Here is a 24,676-nt window from a genome sequence, read left to right on the forward strand (position 1 = left end):
TGCATGTGGGAGTACAGATCGTGGGTGGTGAGAAAGCAAAAACAGAGAGACACTGGATTTAAACAGATAAAACTCACTGGCTTTCCATGTACTGGCATTTCAGGGGCTGTGTCATGTGAGTGCACCTTCTTATTTAGGGGCAACTAGACCTCAATCACCATGTGGTGTATCAGTTTGCTGGGGAGGGAGTCTAGCATGTGTTTATCTTTGTGTAGTTCTTTACTGGTTCACATAGCTGCTGTGTGTTGTCTGAACATGTATTTGAATAGTGTAATTCCTATTACATCTAAGCCTTTAATTCAATTCAACACTTTTGGGAGATGGGTTTTAAAAATTAACAGCTGTCATGTTCTGATCAGACTCTTAAGAGATGTCTAATAAAGTTTAAATTAGAAGCCAAAGTTGTAGCAACCTTGTTTAGGTGACCAGGCCTTGGAATAAAGGTTTACTGTTCTCTGCAAGTGAGAAGTATGATCTTCCCTAAGAAAAGGGCACAGAAATATACAGTGTCACTTAAAATGCATAGTAGTGCATGCTAACCTTTCTGCACTGATTCTTTGAGAGAAACTGTGTTACCTTTAAACCCATATCTTACCTGCTCTGTGTTTGATCTTCCCTTTCTCATGGTAAACAGAAGAGCTTCAGACCTCTCCAGGCTCCATAACTGACTGCAAGTGAGGTTCCTGTTTAATGGATTGTTTAGAGCTTAATTTTCCCCCTGTTCTTCAGGGAATTGGTGTCTCTGAGAAAATAATTGCATGCTTGAGAACAGAAGCTTTATTGCAGTGCTCCAACAACCTGAATACAATTGTGACACTATACAAGAAACTCCAAGCAAATGGCCCATTCAGAAACCTTACATAACCATGGCAGGTTTGAGTTTCCAGCAGATTTGAGTTTGCCTTTTTGATTATCATCTAATGTGAGAGCAGGCTTAGAGTTTCAAGTTCACAAACCTATTCAAAGCAGCTCTTTTATTAGCTTGAACAGTATCTGCAGAGTTCTCATCATCTTTGGCTTCACTAAAAGAAACTATTTAAAACTTAACCAACAAGCAGGGATTCTGGAACTATGAGCAGAGTATCATTTTGTTTTGATAAGGCTGTCTAATACTTTGGGCTCTATCTGGAGTTCTTGAATGACCCTGTTTATCTCTTCTGCATCATGGAACCTTTAGTACTGTTCCATGCAACTTATTTTTTAAGACTTCAAATTACTTTTAACCCATTTTTTGCTTTAAAACTTCTGGCCCCGGGCATTCTTGCCACAGAGTCTGTCTGAAGCAGCAGATGTTAAATGTAAATTTTGGATTACATCAAATGTGTAGCCTTTTCCCCTAACCTTGCTGTGTGTAGTTCAACATAACAGAAAGGACAGAATGAAGTACTGGCAGGTGGGAGAAGGTTAGAGTTGGAAAAGAGCAGGTATTTTCTGTGTGCTGTAAAGGGAAGGCTGAGGTTTTGCAACTTTGGGATCCTGTTTGGATTTTTTTAAAATCTTCCAAAACCCCTTGAAAACAGGCTGGCCTTCTTCCTCCATTTTCTTCTCATAGGCTGAAGACTTCTGTTGTTTGTGGGATCCACTGTAGTTATTATCCCATATCTTTCTCCTCCCAGACTAGCAGATCTTTGCATGCTCTCCCTCAGGCATCTCCTGGAGATAACTTTGGAAATCTAGTGATTGCAGGTTGTGGCTCTTGGCTCACAGTTGTAAAATTTCACACAGTGGTGTAGAGCTGAATATGCTCAGTAGCTTTGGTAGAAGTTTTGATAGCATTCATTCTACTGCAGCTGGTCTTCAGAAGTCTTTCTCAGTGACCTTCATACTTGAAATGCATAAGTATCTTCATTAATTCCCACTCTAGGAGTTGTTTAAGCACAGGTTGTAGAGATGTGCCTTGAAATCTCCTGAATCTCCTGCCACAGTTCTGGAGTTTGTAAGTTTGTCTTCTTTTGAGATATACCTATTCATTTCCATCTTGTCTTGGAGAGAATACTGACTTCTATCATGTGAGATACTCTTAAAAAAAAAGGAACACCAGGTCTTAATCCTCTGTATTGTGTTATCTCCCTGTGTGAGTTAAAGTCTGTATTTTAGACAAAGCAGAATATTTTCTTTTGCATTAAATCTGTAGGGTGTGGTGGTCCATCTTCTGCTGTACATAAACTCTTGGGCTTTCCATTTCTTTAACTATGGGAAGATATTTTTGTGTTACTGGCTCACTGGTATATCTAGGCTGATTAAAACAGATGGTTTGTGCTGAATTCCTAGGTGTCAATCTAGGATGGGATCAGTGAAATCTGAGATGTATAGATAGATACTATTGAACTGCATGATTTCTAATAGTGTATTTTGGTTTTATTCCAGGAATGTACTCCAGAGAATCTGGAACTGAAAAAGAAGATTTTTGGTCAGTTGGATCTTATTGTGGGTGACAGTGTTATCTTGAGCAGCTCGACCTCATGTCTCTTACCCAGCAAATTGTTCACTGGCCTTAAACATGTCAAGCAGTGCATCGTGTCACATCCTGTAAGTACGATGGCATGTTTCCTTTTTGTGTAAACTGCATCCCAAACTCTTTCCTGTAGTCTGAAAGACTCAGAAGGGTATTTGGGGCTCTTGTGTGCCATTGTTAGTGTGCAGGGCCAATTTTTCAAAAAAACTGTAGTTCGGTTATTCTGCAAGCAGCAGCACTAATGTACAAAATTGAGGGGATGTTGCATGCTGTTGGATCAAGATATGTTCTGTGTGAGCTGTTGTGCTCATATTGGTGTGTGTTTCTCAAACTACTGGCTTTCGAAATGTAGGAATCCTATGTTTTGGGTACAAGCTCATAACATTGCTACTTTATTCTTGTGTCATTGGTAGTCTTTTCTAGTATCCTTTCTTAGCTTCTGTTGGGTAACAGTAAGAATCCAAACACTGAGCTGCATGTGCTGGTCAGGCTATATTGATAAAAGATGGGAAATTTAGACTCCAGTTTCTTCAGACTTGTGATGCAGAAGCAATATTCCTTAATTTCTGAAAGAGGAATTAAAGAATGATGAAATGGAACAAATTGGACTTGGAGCTGAATTTTCATGCTTCATAACCAACTGGGACAGGGCAGTGATGCAAAAATGGAATGACTAGAGGTTGCAGCAGAACCTCAAAATGGTCAAAGGCACTTGTGGGCTTCTGTAGAGGTCTGTTTGGAACTGCCAGACAGCAGTTTATCACATCTCTCCTCAGCATGGAAGAGCATTTTATCTTGATCATCACTGAGATCCTTACTGCTCCTGTTTTCCACTATTCAAGAAGCTGATGAATTTGTTAACCCAGTGTTGGTGGGTGGTCAGCTGGTCAGTTAAAGAGAACTGTTGTCATGAAGAGAGGCGCTGCCCTGGTCTCTGCAGTTTGGTAACTACATGATGTCTCTTCAGGGCATCCCTCAGAGTGTAAAGTAAGTGTCAATTCCCTGGGCATGCACAAGACTACAAAAATACAGCACTACTTTACTGTAGTGTCTCTACAGATACCTGTAGCCTCCTGCTGTAGGGTCAAAGCATTTGATCAGTGTCTTTCTGATACTCCTCCACCACCACTGTGCCTTGGGGTGCCTGCGTGGCAAGGGGAACAAAAGGTTTGGTTTGGTTTGTTTCTGTATAACAAGTTTTCAATCCCTTTTAATTATAAAAGTGTCAAATTTCAAAATGTGTATCTGTGCCTAGATCTAGCCTTTCTCCAGTCTAAAATTCAATAGTTTCTTATCTCTTATTTCCAGGGTTGTAGTTTTCTCTAGTGCAAGAGAAGAGATTGTCTCTTTAACATTTCTATATTAAGTAACTCTATATTAAGCAATACCATTTCTTTTTTTTAACCAATTCCTGTCTGTGTGACTGTCAGTCTTTGATTTTACTGTACTCTTTCTTACTGTTTTCCCAAGCTGGTCTGTACCAGTTGACTTTGTTTAGTCTGAACTACAGTCTTTGTAGCAGCCACTCCTGAAACCAGGTTTTATCAGATCTGGAAAGGTGGTCTCTGCATAAACATTTTCTACATTTCTGTTGTAAGGATATGTATTTTGTCAAAATGAACGCTCTGGAGTACCTTAAAACGTCTAATTGTTCCCAAATGGCTTTGCAGTCCAAATGAGACTGTTTTTTTAGTAATCTCAGCTTCACTCAGCTGTACTGAGTGTACCAAAGAAGCTGTAAACCAATGTACTCTTCCAGGGGTCTTTCTGCATCTGCATCAGGAAACATGCTTGCTTTGTAGTAGTAGTTGGCTTTGGGTGGATTTTTTTGTTTTGTTTTATTTTTTACTAAGATCTTGAACACAATAGTAGGATTTGATGGCTGCAGGAAGCTCTGCAAGACACTGAAAACAAGTGTGGAATTTGATACATCAGAAGAATTAAAAGCTAAAGTTGTAGAGCCTCTGGCGTGGGTGAGGGTGTTGAGATAAAATGAAAGGAAGTGCCCAAAGGGCAGAAGCAGCTCATCCCTTTGCTTAACATGGTTCAGTAATTAGAAAAAAAAAATGTCACAGCACAGCTGTATGATAGAAATGCACATAATACTTATGTTACAGTACAGAACAGGTACAGCTGTTCTCTGAAAGCAGTCTCAGGCAGTGGATCAATAGATGTCTGCTGCAGGGTGGTTTTCTTCTCATGTACTGTGTATGTCTGCTAGATCACACAACTAGATATATGGGGCTAGAGGAGACTGTGCCACTGAGTGAAGTCCTCTGTTGTACAGGAATCCCTGCAATCAAATAACTTTAAAACCGCATTAAACTCTCTCAGATTATCTTTTTAACTCCACTACTCCTGTTAGAAATTGTTTGTGTCTTCTAATTTTTGTTCCAATCTTCTCACTGGTCTATTAAAATTAATGTTTATGGTTGTTGACAGCTTTTCTGTAACTTAATTATTTTCGGTGTTTTCTTTGTCATCTCCTTTCTTAGCTGTGACCTGGTTATGCTAAGGTGACCTTCTGTTCCCTGAAATACTTCTCATTTTTAGAAACTTTCCCCCATTCCCTATTTCATCTATGTTCTACCACTTTCCATTTTTACCAGTATCTATTATCTCACTCCTGAAAAATTGTCTTCCTGTGTCTCCTCAGTGTGCTCGTGAACACACCCATATGCTGCCTGTGCCAAGTTCATGAAATGGAATACTTCAATAAGACCACTGTTAACAGCAATATTCGAAGAGATTTTTAATAGCCTTAGTCTCTCTCAACAATTAACTTGTCCTCTGCCTGGAACCTGTGCTATACTTAAGGGTTAGACAAGCCTCAGAGAATGTCTTGGTGCTTGCAGTGTTGTGGGTCTTGCTCAATTGCCTGGCACCATGGGTTGGTGTCCACTCACTACACTGTTCTCAGCATTGCTGGTGGCACTGCCAAAGATACTGGTGTGAGAGGGGCTATGTTGGGACACAGGGCCCTCTGAAAGGAATGAAGTATGTTACATCAGGAGTTAGAGCACATGTCAGACCCTGCAGGAGAGGGAACCATGTAAATACTGAAAAGAAAGAACATGCAGAGAGGAAAGGCTACTTGCACATTCCTGTGACTAATTCCTGTCCTTGCATTTACAGGAGCACGGTTGAGAGTAGTTGACTATAAGGGAGCATGATGAAAGAATCAGTAGTTAATTACCATCCTTCAAATGTCAGTGTTATTCCTGGTAGTAATTTATTATATGTTAGCCCCTTCTATTGCCTGGAGGTAGATGGAGAGCTGAATTTAACACCTTTAAGAGTAAAGCTGAAGGACTGCTGCTTTGGAAAGAGAATGCATGCAGCTTAACTGTCTTTAACACTATGACCTGAAGAACTTTTAGCTGTTTCCAGGATGTTCTTTAGGATTTTTTTGGTTTGTACTTCAAAAATCCATAAAACAAAGGTCTTGACTTGATGAGAAATTACACTTGGGAAGAGTCAGGGAGAGGTAATTTATTTTTTTTTTAAGTACAGTATTTGAAGGCAACCTGTTCTGCAACATTTTCAAAGTATGTTTTATGTGATATCTGTTACTGTATTTAGCATATATTTACAGGCTTGGGCCAGTAGCTGCTTTTCTGTTAAGTGTTGCGTCTTACAGGTGGTGTTTAGCAATACTTCTGTTATAAAGTTCCTGAGTGTCTAAAAGGAAACGCCTTACTTAATTTGGAAAGACAGGTGATGACCATACGTCTTACAACAACAAACAGCCTCAATATTGAGCAAACAGTTCCTCAAGTCAGAATAAAGTCTTCTAGTACTGTTTGAGTGCCGTCATCTCTGGTGTAGCTCCATGAATTTTGCTGGGGTTAAACAGAGTTTGATTTACTGCAAGTTTAATTATTTTTTTAATTTGAGTTAATGCACCAGCTTTTATTGGATTAGTGAAGTCTTTCAAGGTCTGAATATCAGGCTTGCTGTGTTCTCTGGAAATTATCCAAGCTAGTGCCAGCTATAAAGATGCTTTATATTAACTTGTTCTGTTGGTGGCTGATATTCTTCTTTTGTCTTTTTTCTCGAGGTAAATCCACCTTACTTTGTGCCATTGGTTGAAATTGTTCCTCATCCAGAAACAGATCCTTCTACCACAGAGAGAACATATGCCCTGATGAAGAAGATTGGTCAGTCTCCTGTCAAACTAAACAGAGAAATTGAGGGGTTTGTTCTGAACCGACTGCAGTATGCAGTGATAAGTGAAGCTTGGAGACTTGTGGATGTATGTATATTTTTTTTTTTTCAGTACTTGGTCAGTTCTGTAGAAGTGATAAGTGAGATTGTATATTTAAACACCCTTTAAGTTTGTGTCATCTTTGTTCAGCTGTCCCTTATGAACATAAAATGTTTATTTAAATGTAAATTAAGCCCAGTAAGAACTGATGTCAGTTATAAAAAGCAAAGACTGACAAAAACAAGGTGATATGCAATGGTAAAAATTATTCTTTATCCTGCTTTCTTTTTTTCAGAATACTGTTATTTTCAGGGCAATCAAAAGGATTATTTTAAAAGCACAGGAATCAAAACACCAATTTTTTTTTTGGTAGGCATCTCATCATTTCATGTTTGTTTTTTTCTAGTGTTGTTGACCTACTATACAGTGGTCATTAAAATATTTTAAATGGTTTTCTCTTTGGCCTTTCAGGAACTGCACTCACAGGTTTAACTGTTACTTGATACTTGTAGGTAAAGACAGATTTCTCCTCCTCCTGCCCATTCAGACTGCTAGCTGAGAATCATTTGTTTGTGTGCCTTCAGCTTTTCCCACAGTTAGCTGCTCTGATCTCTCAGCAGGAGCTGAGTTAGGAGTCTGTGGCTATTCTCTTGAGAAGAGTTTCAACTGAACTTTAATAGGACTTACTTTCTTGTTGTGGAGTGTTTTGATTTTTCAAGCTGTTTAAAACAACCATGCGCACAAATGCAGGTAAAGATCTTAAAACTAAGGTAATATTTCTATAAACAAAGCAACTCTTTGCAAAGAAGTGTTTAAACATAGTTGCTGAACTGATTTTGCTTACCTGTAGTTGGATTTCATTAGCCACATAATATAACAATATAAAGGAGGTGGTGAATAATAATTAATAAAACAACGTTGTAAGGAAGGAACTGATCTACTACTGGAGATGTTTATTTAAATTTTTAAAATGGCTTCTGTTGTTAAACTGTTAATACAAAGTCTCAAGTTTATGGTAAGAAAAACACCTTCAGAAAGCTGTGATCATGTTGGAAAACACAGAATAGGAAAGACAGTAACATACGGTCACAGAATAGTTTGTATTGGAAGGGGCCTCTGGAGATCTAGTCCCAACCCCTACTACAGCAGGGTGCACAGGATCACGTCTAGGTGGGTTTGGAATAACTTCAGAGGAGAACATTCATTCTCATTGGGCAGCCTGCTCCAGTACTCTGTCACCCTCAAAGTAAAGATTTTTTTTTCTTCCTATTCTGATGTAACTTTCTGAATTTACAGTTTGTGCCTGTTGTCCCTTGTGGACCAGTCACCCATAGTCAACACAGACATTCAGGTAATGCCTCAGAAATCTAACAGGATTCTTTTGCATCTCTGAGAGGATAAACTCAATGGCGGAATCCACTGCCATAGTAACCTAGGGTGTTAAAAATGGATCCAGGGATCATTTAGACACATTCATGTTGGACTGTGCATAAGCAATCTCTTGCTTCAAAGTCTCAAAGATTGGACTGCTGGGAACTGAGGCAGTACGGTACATATCCCTGAAAGTATCATTCTCTGTTTGGTCTTGTTGTGGAAGGAATTTAAGAACGCTTCATGGGCTGCTGTTGAAAAGGAACTACTGAGTTGAGGCAAACCTTTAGTATGAACCTGCTGTATGGATGCTTTTGTGGCAGTGGTGGCAATGTGAATAGTAATAGTGCTTGAAGGACTGACAGATATAGAGAGTTGCTTTTGTCGTAAATCAAAATTTTTGAGTTGTTCTGTTCTTGTATAATTTTATTGCATCTCAGCCAAATACACATTTAAACAGTAACAACTTTGGTGGCCATATTTCCATTCCATAAGCCTGAACAATAGCAGCTGTCAAAGGTGTATAGTTTCAGCTGTGTGACTTCAGGGTGCACAGTGCCTTTGATGGGAGGAGAATCACTGCATAGGTGAGAATTGCAGGCCTGGGCCAGTTTGTGTTTCTACTGTTGTGCTGCCAACTTAGTAATTTTTATTGCAAGTTATGTTCTTTTGGTGTATTCCACTTTGCAAATGGGGAAACATAATTCTTGCTTCTGATTGATGTTTTCAACAGTAAGAACTGGAAAGTGATTTCACAATCTCCCCAACTCTGTCTTTGAGAGACTCCTAAAAATCAAGTTTTACTCACATTGGTTACCCTCAAACAAAGGTTTTCATTACTCTGAGAAGCACTGGGGGATTGTTGTGTTGTTTTGTTGGAGTTTTTTGTTGGTTGGTTGATTGGTTGGGGTATTTTTGTGGTTTTTTTCAGTCAGTTGAGCTTACTTCATTAAAGAAACTAGTGGAAATTTCTCCAGTAGAACTACTAATGTCCTGTTAAAGTCATTGGTGGTAGGACAGACATGCAGTACAGATGTTCTTACAACATTTATCTTGAAAACATTATAATAAATAGGCTGATTAGCTTGCAGAATATGTTTTAGTTCCCATATCTGTCTGGAAAACTGACAACCTGTCAGTCTTTCTCTTTTCATTAGCAGTGCTGTGTTGGGATGGATGAGACATGGGTGAGGAGTCATGTTATGGGAGAAAGACTCTGATACAGAGCATGACAGTAAAGATGTGGCTGTGTAGAAGGAAATGTGGTAAAGATATCTACTTGCTGAATGCTGTGTGGGGCTCACTGTCTTCTCCCATGTGGGTCCAAGAGTAGGACACACTTTTAACACAGCCAGAAATCTGAGGTAAGGCTCTGCCAGCACAGGGTGCAGGCTCAAGACTCCACATGGTGCTCAAGTTGCATGGGACATGGATGCCGGAGCACAGAGAGGAGCATAATTCAGGGCAAAGAGATTAAAGTAGCAATGAGAAACCTGAATATTGGGGTACAGCTTGTCTTTGCTGAAGGTGCTGGGGTTCCTAGCTGCACACACAGGGAGGCTGGCATTTTACAGCTGGGCACAAAACGAGTGCTTTGAATGCAGGACTGGTCTGAATGTGGGAGAGGGAATTGTGGTGGTAAAGTGGTAAAAAATTAATAGGTTTGAGAGTTGAGATACAATTTGTTGGAAAGTAGGAGAAGAAAAACTCATTTGGAGATGTACTGTTGAATGCTGAGAACTTTGTTTATGTGGATAATTAGGAATGTAGATTACAGAATGCAGAAGTTTGACTACAAGAACTTAGAAGCAAAGACCATGGATTCTTTATGGGTCTAAAAGAGGTAATTCAAGAAAGTATTTCTCTTTGAAGCAAGAGTGCTACAAAAAGATATTTCATTTTGGGTCTGAATTAGTCTTTTAGTGGCAAGATGTCTTTTCAAAGATTGATTTGACTTCCAAGTCACAAGCATTTGGGCAGTGCAGGTGTTTGTGGCAGGAAATTTTTGTATCAGTTATCTCTGTCTCCTCATGCTCCACATTTATTCCATGATAAAGCACATAGTGAGAGCACTCCCATCTCTTTAAGGTCATGTGTCTGAGAACTTTTTGTAAGACCTCATAGCCTATCTGAGACTGGCATTCGTGTAGGTTTCTTATTTATCTATTCAGTTGTTAGGGCTCTGGTAGAAATGTTGCAAAGCTGATAAAAATGAGAGTAAAAGAAGAGATGTTGAGGTTGAAGATCCTTATTCTTCTCTTATCAACCCTAAATTTTTATATTACCAGTTTGGAACCATTAGAATAACCTTTAGCCAGTAACAGGAAAAATACCTCAAACTGCTTTCTCTGTTATTCTCTGTTATCATGTATTTGCTTTCTCACATCTCCATTGACAGTGATTACTGGTATGTCTGATTTTGTTCATAACTCTTGGAGAAGAAGCTTACTGCCTCTATTTGCCTGGGAAGCACACTGTGCACTGTAGACATCATTACTTTTGCACTTTCACCAGTATATTTTAGAGTCGTTTAGGATAATGTTGCAAGGGCTGTTAATTAAATAACTTGACTTTATTTTATTCTGAAAGTAAAATTTTGGTTAACGTAATCCCGAAAATAACAATCAGTTTCACCAACAGTTCAGTTCAGGAGTCTCAAGCCTTAATGTGAGTAGCTATGATTGTCGTTTAACTATGGATCACTGAGTTAAATCTTACCTTTTTGAAATATTTTCCTGAGTATCACCTGCAGTTTGCAAGGAGGTCATAAAATACAGCAGTAGAGATAGCAGCTGGAGCATGACAGTTTTTTAACCTTGATACGATTTAGAAGTTTCAGCTGCTTTTAGGAACGTGTTAAAACTGTTACAGGATGGATTGTATAAGTACTCTACTTATCTCTGCATAAGATTTTAATACTGTCTTAATGTGCTTTTTTTTTAAGTGAATTTTCTGTTATGTTATAGTCATTGTAAAATATGTAAAATATAGAAGAACAGGCAGCTCTTCAATTTTTGTTAATCTTTTGGAAAATAAAGTCATGGTTTGGCTATGTGTCCATTTTAGTTTGTTTTTGTGGCAATCAGGTGCAATGGCTTCAATCATTAATTTATGTACCTCTCTTTTCTCAAGTGACTAGTTCACCAGACTTTAAATGTTGGCAAGAGTTTTAAAGTCCAAATTCCTTACTATTAATTATAGTACAGTGTTATTCAGACACATTTTCCAAAAGATTGAATATAAGGTATAGGATTAAATATTTATTTACAGTGCCTCATGAATGGGGAAATATCATAAAAAGGAAGTTTAAAGGGACAGGAAGAAAAGTAGTGTTGATACTAAGTGTTTCTTACAGTGTGAGGTGAGTGAGGGTGCCATGGAAGAAGGAAGATAAAGGCCAGCAAAGCAAGGAGGTGTGAAGTGTGTAGGACAACAAGTTTCTTAAACATTATGAAATGAAAAGATGTAGAGGGATGTAGGAGAAAAGTCATCTACTCAAAATGACAGGACTGGAAAAAGATCTCATCAGGGTGGAAGGGACTTGATTGAAGTGATAGTGAAGAGGAGGGTGTAACAAGTACTGCTGAGACAGAATGCATGTATTAGTGGCAATCAGAGAAAAAAAAAGAAAGAATACTGAATTTGGGAAAGAGAGGATGAAGTAGCAGATTTGGAAACAGAAAGTATGTGGTCCAGGAGACAGTGAAATCCAGAACAACTCTTTAACAGACTGGAGTGAGTAGGAGAACGTGATGAATTGATAGAATCATTAAAAAGTAAGATTGTGATGTTTTTGTTCACTACATTTGGTATGATTACAAACCAAGTCCATGACAGAAGTTGCAATGTGGGTGTGACTCAGAGATGAAAAGAGAGATTGCTGATTAAAACCAAGCAGGTTGGGTCAGATCCTAATGCTGGAGACTGCAGAACCACCACAGGTTTCTGGAAAGGTGAAAAGGGTCCCTGCATAGGGAGAAGCACTAATAAAGTACCAAAGGTTCATTAGGATAATCTTGTGGTATCACTGGAGGTTAGAATCTTTAGGAAAATGAGATTGTGGTACATAAATTTTGTCATAAGAAGTGTGGAGGATTCTGAGATAGTCTAGATTTTGAAATTTGACTGGCCATTGGGATCACTGAGGATTTTGGTGGAATTTATTTTAAATCTTAATTCTATAGCTGTAAGAGCTTCTAGTGAACTCCTACCATATTTCCTCTTCCCTCTGACAAGTGCTGGAGGCAGAGGCTTACCAGAAGGGTAATCCAGGATGAAAAATCCCCTTGGGAAGATTAATTCACACTTACACTTAGTGAAACCAGATAGGAACTCTTTCTTGTTTAGTTCTTAGCATAAACATCAATCCTTGTGGAAGACACCTTGCTGACCTTGCAGCCTGGTGAATCATTCCACCAACTGATGATCTCCTTACCATAAATGGGAGTAGGGTTATTGCCTAGGGTAGAAAGATCTAACTTGTTTATCATTTATGTGTTCTAGTTTATAAAGAGAAGTAAGAGACTTTTCTTTAGAAGGGTTTTTTTGACAAGAAGAAGCTGAGCTCGTTTGTACAGAACACTGTATTCCTCAGCTGAAGGGATCTGTCATGCTTTCCTTCTGGTAGCAACAATTTTTGCCTTTTAGCAGCTGCAAACATCAAATTGCACTATAGTCAAAAGGCCAAGAGCAAAACACTCATGATTCTGAAGGCACCTGGTCCTCAAACAGATGAGGACTATGGTATCCAAAGAAACTAAGTTATTAATTTGAAAATTAATTTGCAATTATTCTGAAGTGCTTCAAGAGCCTGTTAACTCTTTTAACATCATGTTTACAGTTTTTAACTGCCGCTGTGGTTCAAATGCTTGTCTGGAATTTGTGGTTAGTCTTTTGTCCACAAATCCATGTCAGCCAGGGGGGGCAGGGGGAACCACTCATCAAGCACAACTTTAGTAGCACAACTCATTGTTTGGATGAAGCACTCCCCACAGAAGAACACTTTTGTTGACTTTGCTGATGTTGTTCAGAGAAGTTGCGTTGCCATGTCAGGGGAAAAAGCTTTCACAGAATCTGTGGTGTCTGTGTTAGTTACCCTGATGCTGGTGTGTAATCTGAATTCTCTCTGAGGTTTTTGTTTAGTCCTGTCTGCCTCTAGATGAGTTACCTTACCATGTCTATGCATTCCCTTTAATTTCAAGAAAATAATGCTTTCTTATCCCTGCCATTTTATGGCTTATAGTTAGGAGAACTGTGTGTTCCATATATGGTACATAGGTCTTAATAATTATGTCAGTGTTTCCTTTTCAAAGTAGAGTTCTGTAACAGGGATTCAGACCGGCTTGGTTGACAGGAACAAAGCCTACTAACAGGCTGAGTCTTGAGGTTGTCTTACAGAAGTCTCAGTTTAGGCCTGAGATGATGAAACTTGATGTCTGTGCCCAGTAGTAGAAGTTATGTTGATTTGTGGCTTTTAAGTTTCTTTTAAAGTAGCAGTAGATTATGTAAATTGTGGACACAGGAAGACACTGTGGGTGAGATTCAGCTCATTTAAGATGGGATCTTGAAAATGTAGACAGTGATATTTAGGCTTCTTACTCATCTTTCAGTTGGTGAGGAGAATTAGGCCCTTTTAGGACACAACTCATCTTACCTATTCTAGATGCCTGCTTTAGGATGCTGATTACCTTTTTCCCCTGGTGATTATAAAGAGTCTAGATGTCTAGCTCAGATGGCAATGTCTACTACAGATCAGAAGAGTTGTCCTCTGTGCCCGTAACTGTAGCCCATGACTGCATGATACAAAGGAGCATTCAGACAGAGCCTTGCAAGAGAGAAACTTAACAGAAAATGATGTGGTTTTGTCCAAGCAGATGAGTAAATGAGTATGAGTACTCTGAAGCTTAAAGGGCCTCATTAAGGAAGAGGCATTGAGTAGGCTGAGCACCTCAGTGTATGGTAAAAAAATTAATTAGAAGCAGTTCAGCATCTCTTCCGCCTTCCTACCCAGAAGGAAATGTTTTCATGTCTCTGGGAATAAAGAGGACAACTTCTCAAAACCTGATGAAAGTGGTTAGAACAAGTCTTCATTAATTAATACCTTTCTAGTAGGTGGAGAACAACCTCATGTAATAAATAGTATTCTTCTCAAGTAAATCACTTTTTACAAGCCTTTCTGTGCTTGCCCCAGCCTGATGGAGGCATTAGCTTTCTTGTAAGTGCTGCATGTGGGTGGAATAGCAATGCTCCACTTTTAACACAAGGAGAGCTTCATTTTTCTTGCTCCATATCCTGCCAGCTCTTGGGATGTGAGGCTGTCAATGAACTCAAGAAACCTGGGAAGGTTGAGACTGAGTAGGTTGAATGCTGGGTGAGTTTTGTGAAGGGAGTGGCAATTGCATTGTCTGTGTGTTTGGACCCAGCCTTTTTTGCAGGTGGCCTCAGGAGCAGTACCAACTGGTGCACCACCATTCTGCTAATTGGGACTCTGCCCAAAAATCCAGAACTAAGACAATATGAAGGGAGGTGTAACATTTAGCCAAAATTTCTGTATTTAAAAGGGTTGGTATAATACTTGGATTTGATATAAACTCTTTAGGCTGTGTGCTATTAAGAGTGTCATGCTTGCTTTCTTCTCTGATTCTCAGTTTCAGGGACTATGAAGTACAGTCCTAGAGATAGGAATGAATGCTTATGCTGAATCATAGGAGGGCTTGCATAGTAGATGGACATTCTGGCAAACAGTTGTGTTTTTCTCTTTGAAATCTTAACTGCCTTTTCTAGCCTTAGTTTTTATTACTTCCCTAATTTTTAAATGATATATTAAAAAATGGGAAATTGTGTGTTAAAAGCAAACATTCACCAGTCTTCCCTCCTGTTGTATTTTACTGCTTAGGAAGGAGTAATATCTCCTACTGATCTAGACCTTGTGATGTCTGATGGATTGGGAATGCGATACGCGTTTATTGGACCTCTGGAAACCATGCATCTTAATGCAGAAGGTAGGTAGTGTAAAATGTTATGAATATGAAGGGAAGGCTTGCTTTGCACAAGACAGTGGAAATGTTATGTAACAAACCAGGTTAGGATTGCTGCGACTATGACTTGTCTCTTTTTTTAATGTAATGATAAGGAAAATGTATTTAAAGTGTGACGTCAGTGGAAGGAAATGGATATTGATTATCCTGTTACAAATGATCAGATGAAAGATAACAACCTATCAAAACACTAGCTGTGTAATAAATTTTTTCCAAGATTCATCCCATCATACTTTGATAACATTGCTGTAGCCATAGTTCAGAACCATCTGAGTGTCAGATTAAATAAACTATTGAAAACATTTAGCTGATAAAATCCAGTGTCAACAGATGAATACCCCCTGCTGCTGAATTTGTAGCAAAGCTGAATTTGTAAATATCCCTAGAGTTGCTGTGCTTTAAGCTTATGTCCTGAGTGAAATTAAATTACTTTTGTCAGCAAAACCCTGTGCATACAAAGCTGACTTGACAAAACAGTCAAGTAACAGTTTGACATCTGCCATGCATAATTAATTCTTTTAGATGTTTTTGAATAGTATATGTGAATCCCAGGTAAATAAAAAGTGAATTGCGTAAAATGAAATAAAAATTATGGATCAGCATCACAAAGGTTTGAGCAAAGACTTCAACAAAACACGAAAACTTCAAAAAGTTAAGATCAAGTAAATACTAGCTCTTTATATTATGGGCAGTGTCTTTATTTTGCTTTTGTATGGTCCCTGACATGGTAGGCTCCTGCTCTGCTGCTGGATCTTCTAGGCAATGCTGCAGTACGCTTGTGCACTGAAACATTTCTCCAACAGCCCCTTGTTGGCTGGCTCAGTAACTTGGGTTATGAGAAGTATTGCTTCATTCAGGCACTTGCAGATGCATTGTGTCTGAGTCTAGAGCTGCTCCTGGTTATGTGCTCACAGAGTGACTCAGCCTCTTGCACTCATCAGTTTAAATGAAAATTGCTGATGTCAGGACGTGTGGTGGCTTATGTTCATAGTTCTGTGCCAGTGCCAACTTCTCTTTGGTTGCCCAGTATTGCTTCACATAATGTGGAATAATATGGACCTCCTCTTCATTGCCAAGGATTTGCTTGACTAACCTGATCTCCTTCTAAATCAAGATGATCTGCTTAGTGGATGAGGAAAAAGTATTGTCTACCTGGATTTTAGTAAAGCCTTTGACACCATTTTCCACAGGTCCTTCTAAATCAAGATGATCTGGTTAGGGGATGAGGAAAAAGATATTGTCTACCTGGATTTTAGTAAAGCCTTTGACACCATTTTCCACAGCATTCTCCTGGAGAAACTGGCTGCTCACTGTGTAAAAGACTGTCTGGATAGCTGGGCCTAGAGAGCGTTGAGGAATGGAATTACATTCAGCTCGGGGCTGATCACAAAGTGGTGTTCCCCAGGGTTCAGTGCTGGGCCCAGTCCTGTTTAGTATCTTCATGGATCTGGATGAAGGGATCAAGTGTGCCCTTAGCATGCCCTTAGTAAATTTGCAGATGACACCATGTTGGGTGGGAGTGTTGATTTGCTGGATGGCAGGAAGGCCCTGCAGAGTGATCTGAACATGCTGGATGGCAAGACCAATTCCATGATGTTCAGCAAGGCCAAGTGCCTGGTCCTGCCATTGGGTCACAATAACCCCAGGCAGTGCTGCAGGCTGGGGACAGTGTCTGGGAAGCTACCTGGTGAAAAAGGACCTGGGGGTGCTGGACAACAGCAGCTGAAGATGATCCAGGGTGTGCCCAGGTGGCCAAGAAGGCCGATGGCATCCTGGCCTGGGTCAGCCCTGGTGTGGCAGCAGGAGCAGGGCAGTGACCGTCCCCCTGTACCCAGCACTGCTGAGGCCACAGCTCCAATCCTGTGCTCAGCTCTGGGCCCCTCACTGCAGGAAAGACATGGAGGGGCTGGAGCGTGTCCAGGGAAGGGCAACGGAGCTGGGGAAGGGTCTGGAGCACAAGTGCTGTGGGAGGAGCTGAGGGAGCTGGGGGTGTTCAGCCTGGAGAAAAGGAGGCTCAGGGAGACCTTACTGCTCTCTGCAGCTGCCTGATAGGAGGGTGCAGCCAAGTGGAGATCAGTCTTTTCTTCCAGGTAACAAGTGATAGGACAAGAGGAAATGGCTTGAAGTTGAACCAGGGAAGATTTAGATTGGATATTATAGCTGCCTGACAGGAGGGTGCAGCCAAGTGATCAGTCTTTTCTTCCAGGTAACAAGTGATAGGACAAGAAGAAATGGCTTGCAGTTCAACCCGGGAAGATTTAGATTGGATATTAGGGAAAAATTCTTCATGGTAGGGGTTGTTAAGCATTGGAAGAGAAGAGGCTGCCAGGGAAGTGGTCATGTCACAATCCCTGGAGGTATTGAAGAGACATGTCCCTGACTGCCACATGGTTTGCTGGTGAACTTAGCAGTGCTGGGTTAACAGCTGGACTTGACCTTAGAAGTCTTTTCCAACCTAAAGGACTTTATGATTCTATGAAAGCCTTCTCTGATGCTTTGTACTAATACTGTCTTCTTTTTTATTAGCGGAAGGAAGTGGAGGTAGATACAAGAAACTGCCTCTATTCTTTTCATTAGCCTGTTGTGTCACAGTCCCTGGAGATATTGAAGAGACATGTCCCTGACTGCCACATGGTTTGCTGGTGAACTTAGCAGTGCTGGGTTAACAGCTGGACTTGACCTTAGAAGTCTTTTCCAGCCTAAAGGACTTTATGATTCTATGAAAGCCTTCTCTGATGCTTTGTACTAATACTGTCTTCTTTTTTATTAGCGGAAGGAAGTGGAGGTAGATACAAGAAACTGCCTCTATTCTTTTCATTAGCCTGTCAGCTTCACCAGCTTCACAGCAGCTGCCTTTTTTTACAGCTATAAGATATTAGTTGTCCGTAGTGTTAAACTCTTTGTTAATCAGTGAGGAAGGATGAAGAAAGCATGTGAGAGAAAATAGTGTTTTTTGTAGAGGGAGAGTCCTTTTTTTTGTTTTGTTTTGTTATGGTGATGTGACACTGTTGTTTAGATTTGAATAAATTTATTCCAATTATTTTTTCTGAGATCAGTGTTTCTTCTTTCCCTGTGGGATGCATACATCAAGATCCTCCCTTAAACTTCCTATGAGCTAATGTCATTTTTTGCCTCTGTTAGTTCTTACATCCTTTCCTCCATATTCATAAATGATTCTATCAAACCTATAATCTAGGCCACTTTAGGTTACCATTTATTCAATGCATGAATATTAGGAATGCTGACTATATGGCAGTGAGCCAAGAGCCTTGAACATGGAATAAAATGACAGCGCCAAGTCAGTAAAAGAAGCAGAGACAGCAACAACAGTTTGAGGACTGAATTGCAACAGACAGGAAGGAAACTGCTTTGGGGAGGAATGAAGCATACCCAAACTGCATAATAATGTAAAGTTGATTGTTGATTTCATCAAATAAAATTAATTTTGGTATCTGTTTCAGATTTTAAGTTTGTCCTCTTATGATTTCACATGCCAGCATCACAACAAACGCTGTTATGTCTTTTACAAGGAAGATCAGTAGACTTCACTACAGTCAGTTTGCCTGTTCACTGTTGTGGGATTATGTTAGCAGACACAACATCCCACCTGTACATGTACTGGGCAATCTGTGCATATAGTGAAAATTGTCCACCCTCTGTGAGATTGCATCTCCTAATCTCCTGTTTCTTGAAAAATCTGGTTTCTTCTTTTTTTCTTTTTTCTTTTTTTTTAAGACCTTGCAAGCAATCATCTGTAGAAGCAGAGGCTAGACTATAATATCCTGTGTGTTACAGTTTTGCAGCAAAAGCTCTTCATATGTATTTCACAATTGGCTTAGATGAGTTATTTTCTTAGTAGGCTAATTAGTGAGCTATAGTTGGAACTTGATCTAAACTGCCAATATTAGCAGAACAGCTGGATGGGGGGAGGTTGAAGGATCTTTATTGCTGTTTTCTCTCCTGCATTTATACAAACACCATTCCAGGATTATATTCTACCTGCCACTCACTGAGGTATCCATACAAGTGTCTGTGGGACTTATGTGGAAATTTGGTCTGATGTATGGTCCCCACAAAGAAAGTACAAATATCTAGTAAGCTAGAAATGAGTCTTCATGATCAAAATTGTGTTTCTCTTACAGAAAGTGGCAATACTTGCTCATCTTAGAAGCACCTGCCAGGTGAATTGGTTTTGGGTGATAGGGGCAGAATGATTGTGCTGTGTGAAAAGCACAAAATATGAAAAGGAAAGAGTGGAGAATCATAAGTCATAGTTCAAAGGGAGGAAATTTTACTTGTTTTGTTTGGCAAGACAGAGCCAAGAGTGGTTTCTAAGAATTATTCTAAACAGATATGCTGGCTGGTTCAAGAGGAGATATTTTCATTGCTATGGCCACTACTTCAGTGCTGCTGTACGGGGAGCAAACCAAGCCTTAACCCAGTTCAAGAGCTTTTGTACTGCAAGCTGGTCAGCAGGTGTGAGAACGTCTAAGGTAGTAACATCTAAGAAAATGAAGACTGCCTTCTTTTCTGTCCAGTCTATGTGTTATGTTTCAGGATAATAAAATATCTCAACCCAATTCAGGATACTTATAAGAGGGTACTACTGAGATGGAGTATCACAGGGGTATATAATCATACAAACTCTTTTCATTTTCATAAACCCACCATATATTTCATATGTGTTTACATGCATTCAGTTCCCTTCCCATTAGGCTGAAGAAAGCAGTTTATAACCCTTCTAGAACTGCTGTTTGCCTCTGTGGAGGCAGGGCTTTTGTGTATGAAAGAGTTTATATGCAGTAAGTCAAGATGTGAATTTTTCAGAATACTGCTGTGCACCAGTTTCCTTCTATGGGCTCTTAGGTGCAAAGTAGTTCCCTCTGCTTTCTGAAAGGAACACATGGCTTTGCACAGGAATTATTTGTCCTTTATTCTTCAAGTCATTATAGATGGTTCCCAAAGAACATGTCTTGATGCATTAATGAAAGAGTGTGAAGTGATCACCAAGTGGCTGGCTCAGACTGAGGAATTCATCCCAAGTTTGAAACTGATCTAAGAATAAGCAGTTCATAATGACTCCGTTTAATTCCTTGATCCAGCTCACAGCAGGCCTGCAGAAATACTTGTGCATTGCTGTTGAGATGATAACACTAGCGCAACAAGAATAAAACTTTTTTTTTGGTGCTGCCACTTTTTCAGTGCAGTTCCAAGTATTTGTGCAACTAGAGCCCTAAGTGAACTCATGTGGCAATTAATGTAGTGTACAAAACGTCCTGTGAATTCACACCCTAGCTCAGAGCATGCATCTGTGTTCAGACACACCCTTGATGAAGATAGGATTACATTTAGAAAGTTGCCCTTGGAGGTGTAATGTCTAGAAATGTAATCCCTCTATCATGAAAAGATTTAGGGACTTTTGTTTCTCTGAACATAATATAACCATGTCAGATTCCTCCATGATGTTCCCTTTTTTCTGTTAAAATATGCCCTTTTTTTCTATCATCCATACTCATCTTTCCTTGCAGCCTCTTCTTAGATTTTATGTGCCGAAGTCAACCCCACCCCAGTCTTTTCAAATTGTTGATGCTATTGCGTCAGTAGCTTGACCATCATGCCTCCTCTCTTTGAGTCATTACTGTATATGCTGCTCATCAGGTTGAAAATCATCAAGTTAATACTCAGTATGGTGGAGCACCCTCTCTTTGGCATGTTCCCTGTCCATGCCAGTGACACTTGCTCCTGACTCTCATTCTCTCTCACAAGTGTCTCAGTGCTTGCTAGGCTGGTTTACCGAGTTTGCTGGCTTGTATCCTTCAGTCCTCATGCCTGATGCCTTTCTCGAGAAGAGAAAGGGATGAGACAGCATACAAGAAGCTGATACTTTAAGGTGCTTACAAACTACAATGCATGAACATATTACATTTTATACTGTTGTGTTTTCACTTCACTTTTCCTACTGCTACAGTCATTGTCCTCTTTATGAACTTCACTTGTGTCTTCTCTTAGGGCAGTGAAGTACTTTATGCATGTTTCTAAGCCAAATATCTGTCCTGAGTTCCTTTTCCTTCATCAATACTGTGTTCATCTTGGTGATGCAACTAGAGGCATTGCAGCAGTAACCATGTTTGTACCACACCAGTGCAAGTTCTCAGGTAAGGATCTGCAAACCTTAAATGTGGTTATTAGAACAAATTATTGTGGGATAGTTCATTAGCCATTTTGGAAACTGCCTGGACTCCCATCGAAACTGAATAAGCAGCAGCTTATTCCATTATTGGAGCCTTGTGTGTCCTAGATACATATGGGCAGCTGAAGAGCCTTGAATCAATGCCTTTGTCTTCCTTGTGGCAACGTGTTCTTGTAACTAGACTGTAGAACTCAGAAATACTGAGAGTTTGAGATTTTCAAGGAAAATAGGTTATTCCCCTTTTCATCTCTATAATCCTGCCTATACTACCCCCTTAGAATTTTTGTAACTCATTCTTTTTCTTTCACTCCCTGCCATAGCTGTGACTAACTGGTGGGAGGAAGATTCAGGAAACTTCTACCTTCCCTGGAGGTAGTTCTGTTTTGTGTTCATAGTTCTCAGTTGCCTGCTGCAACATCCGCTCCTCCCATGGCCTCTTTCCTCCAACATTGACTAGGTGAGCGTGTGCAGGAAAGGGGAAGGTTTACACAGGGAGCCAGCAAACCACACAGACAAGAGGAAGGTATCATCCTCTTCCTCTGTCCCAGATGCATCTTGTGTGATTCTTGTTCTCCAGCTGGAGATAGTGAGGCACAGTGTGGGCACAGCAGTGGCCTGCAAAGAGAGATGGTTGTTTCAATGAACCCCATTTGCCATCTTGCTGGTTTTCCATCTCCCAGGTGCTCCTGTCTGTTTCACACTGTTTGCCAATGCTAATTCTTCCAGCTTAAGCTGCTCTCTGGGTAGTATCAACAAGGATTAAAGAGATTCTGTAATATTTGTTTTCCTTCTTGTCCCTACGGTCCAGCCAAGGGCTCTTCTTATCCACCTTTGCAATAGCCCTGACCCTTGAACCAAAGGACTCCTATGTCTAAAGGCCTGGAGTCAAATATTTGCTATGAGTTTTCAGTTGAAAAGCAAAGTGATTTTTTCAGCAATATTCCCCATTGCTCAAGTGCCAGCTTCAAGAAGGCATTCAGTCAGTAGATACTGATTACTGGAATCAAATTAAAATTGTATTTCACGCTGGGAGAACTGTCTTGAGTTATTAATTTGAACTACTGATTTTTTTAATCCTTAAGTGAGAGTGTGTGTGTTCTAACTTTTGGTCTACTCCCTTGAGACTTGAAAGATTTTGCAGTGCCCACCCCCTGCTTAGCATGCAGCATATGTGCCTGCTACATTACCATATTAGCCACCATGTTGATTATCAGCTGTACTGATGCTGCTGCTCTTCTCTAGACCCCTAACTTTTTTCTCACTTTTTCCTCTTTTGCTGATGTTGTGTAAGGTTTCTTTCCATTCCTACATTACACGCAGTAGGTGAATTGTGCTACCCAGCCTGCATTAGGCACGTCTCTGCTGCACTGATGAGCTACACCCACCCAGAAATTGTTCTGATTCATTCAAGCAGTAGGTGAACTGCCAGTAGGAGCTTGATTTCCAGGTCTAGCTGGCTGAGTGAGCTTTAAAGGCCATTTCCAGCTCAGGAGTTCATACTCAGCAGGTAAATGGTTCAGCCATATCCAAGCATTCAGCTTTCCCAAGATACTAGTGTGCTTGGGGCTTGTGAAAAAGATTTCTGGTGCACAGTCTTCTAGTCTACCTTCTCATTGCTACCACAGTCAGAACTATTCAGATCTGTGGTATTATTGCACAAGCTTACCAGATGTTTGAAAGGTTCCCATTGACTTTTGGAAAAATACCAAATCTAAAATAAGTGTCATAGACCAGTGTGAGCTGGGTAAACACCAGAATAACTGGTAACTGACACTGCTCAGTTTACCATTCCTTCTGTTGCCAGTTGCTCATGGGGAGTTGATTTAATTGTCATATTCAACTGAGTTGCCTTTGTTTATTTTGTCATTGTCCAGCTGGCAACAGCTGCTGGCAGAATAAATCTTCACTCTTCTGCATCAGTCATTTCTACTTCTACATCTGTGATTCTGTGATGTTGCATGATGTGGGAATATTTTTGCTCAGAATCCTCACTGATAGAAGACAAAGCTCACATGAGCAAGTTGCATGTAACTGTCTCTGTCTTGTGGCTGGTGCATAAGTCTTGTAAAGCATTGTCTTGGGTTCCCAGGATTGCTCACGTGGATAGCATGGTAGGTCAGTCTGGGTTGGCTTCAGGTGCTGAAGTCTGTGAGCCCAGCACTTAAAATGTAATAGGTAAACACTTATGGTAATGGCAGGGTATGGTCAGAAAAGCCTGGTAACCAGTGGTGCTTTCCGCAGTGCTTGTGGAAGTGGATGGTGGTCTCTGCTTCTTCCCCCAGTGAAGAGATAGGATGATATCACAGCCTGTTCCACATCCCACAGTAATGCTTCTCTTCCTGAACCTCACTTCCTGCCAGGGATGTTTTGAAACCCACTAGGCAATCTGGAGGTTTCTGGCTGTATGTAAATCAAGAAAATGGAGCAAAAACCAAAGTACCTGTGTGATTAGCTGGCATTCCTTCTTGTGTTGGGGAAAACTGGAACGTGCCAGGTTGTATTCTAGGAATGCTTGTGCTCCATGGGTAGATAACACAAGGAAACAGACTAACTGCTGATTGTCACACTCTTGGCACCAAATATAGGTTCAAGCTATTTAATGAGGCTGTGGCTTTTCTCAGAGCCTCCTCCTTCCTTCAGATACTGGAGAATGTTTCTAGTCCATTTTTAAAGGAGTGGAATACTCTCAAATCTGTTTATGTTGCTCTTATGCAATGGACGTATTATCCTGTTCTGTCCTTTCAGTTGTTTAGCTGATGGTCATCATGACTTCAGAGTGCTGAAGGAAATTTAGTACTTCCTTGAGGCTTTGTTCTTTGAAAGTTCTTCTTTGGCCCAGAAACAAGAGTGTTCTCTATCCTCCTACTGACCTCAGAGGCCTTTCAGAAAGTCTGTACTTCAGCGATTTCAGGCATGTTGAGCAATCTAAGTGGTGTAGCTTATGATACATAGTTGGCAGTAGTCAGAGGCTTCTATTCATTCATTCCAGCCTCAGCCATTTTAGGGTTAGACAGATGTGACTTCTAAGGTATTGATATCATACAGTAGTGTATTCCAGGGAGCTGTTGAAGAAAGAGATCACTTAATGACTCATGACCTGTTTTACATTCTTTAGTGTGATAGTCAGGCCTGCCCACTTATATTTCCTGTATTTTGTGGTTTGACAAGACCATGAACAGTTCTTGTTCATGCTTCTCAGTTTGTACATGTCCTGAGTCTTCATGGAAGAGTTGGTAACTGTAACTGCTTGCCTTTGTCTTTTGCATGTTCCTCCTCTTTGCTTTGATAACTAGCTAATAAAAATAGAATTAAGTATGCAAATTCTTCAGTCTCTATGGTTCTCAGAAGACTTTAGTGGATCTCCAGAACTTCTAAGTTCTAAGGTGATCATCAGAATAATCCACATAGGTGTGATA

At 40.1% G+C, this 24,676-nt stretch overlaps 1 protein-coding gene across 2 annotated transcripts in view; it reads left to right on the forward strand.

Moving 5' to 3' along the window:
• The window catches only part of CRYL1 (crystallin lambda 1), a 52,679-nt gene that overhangs the window by 21,010 nt on the left and 6,993 nt on the right, over positions 1–24,676 (forward strand). For both annotated transcript variants that reach the window (XM_039718543.1, XM_039718542.1), the window contains exons 4-6: positions 2,368–2,529; positions 6,516–6,710; positions 14,929–15,034. In XM_039718543.1, the coding sequence (XP_039574477.1) occupies positions 2,368–2,529; positions 6,516–6,710; positions 14,929–15,034 (463 nt within the window). The remainder of the gene's footprint in view (positions 1–2,367; positions 2,530–6,515; positions 6,711–14,928; positions 15,035–24,676) is intronic.

The sequence above is a fragment of the Passer montanus genome, unplaced genomic scaffold (assembly GCF_014805655.1).
Source record: "Passer montanus isolate IOZ18808 unplaced genomic scaffold, ASM1480565v1 scaffold4, whole genome shotgun sequence".
NCBI classification, from domain to species: domain Eukaryota; kingdom Metazoa; phylum Chordata; class Aves; order Passeriformes; family Passeridae; genus Passer; species Passer montanus.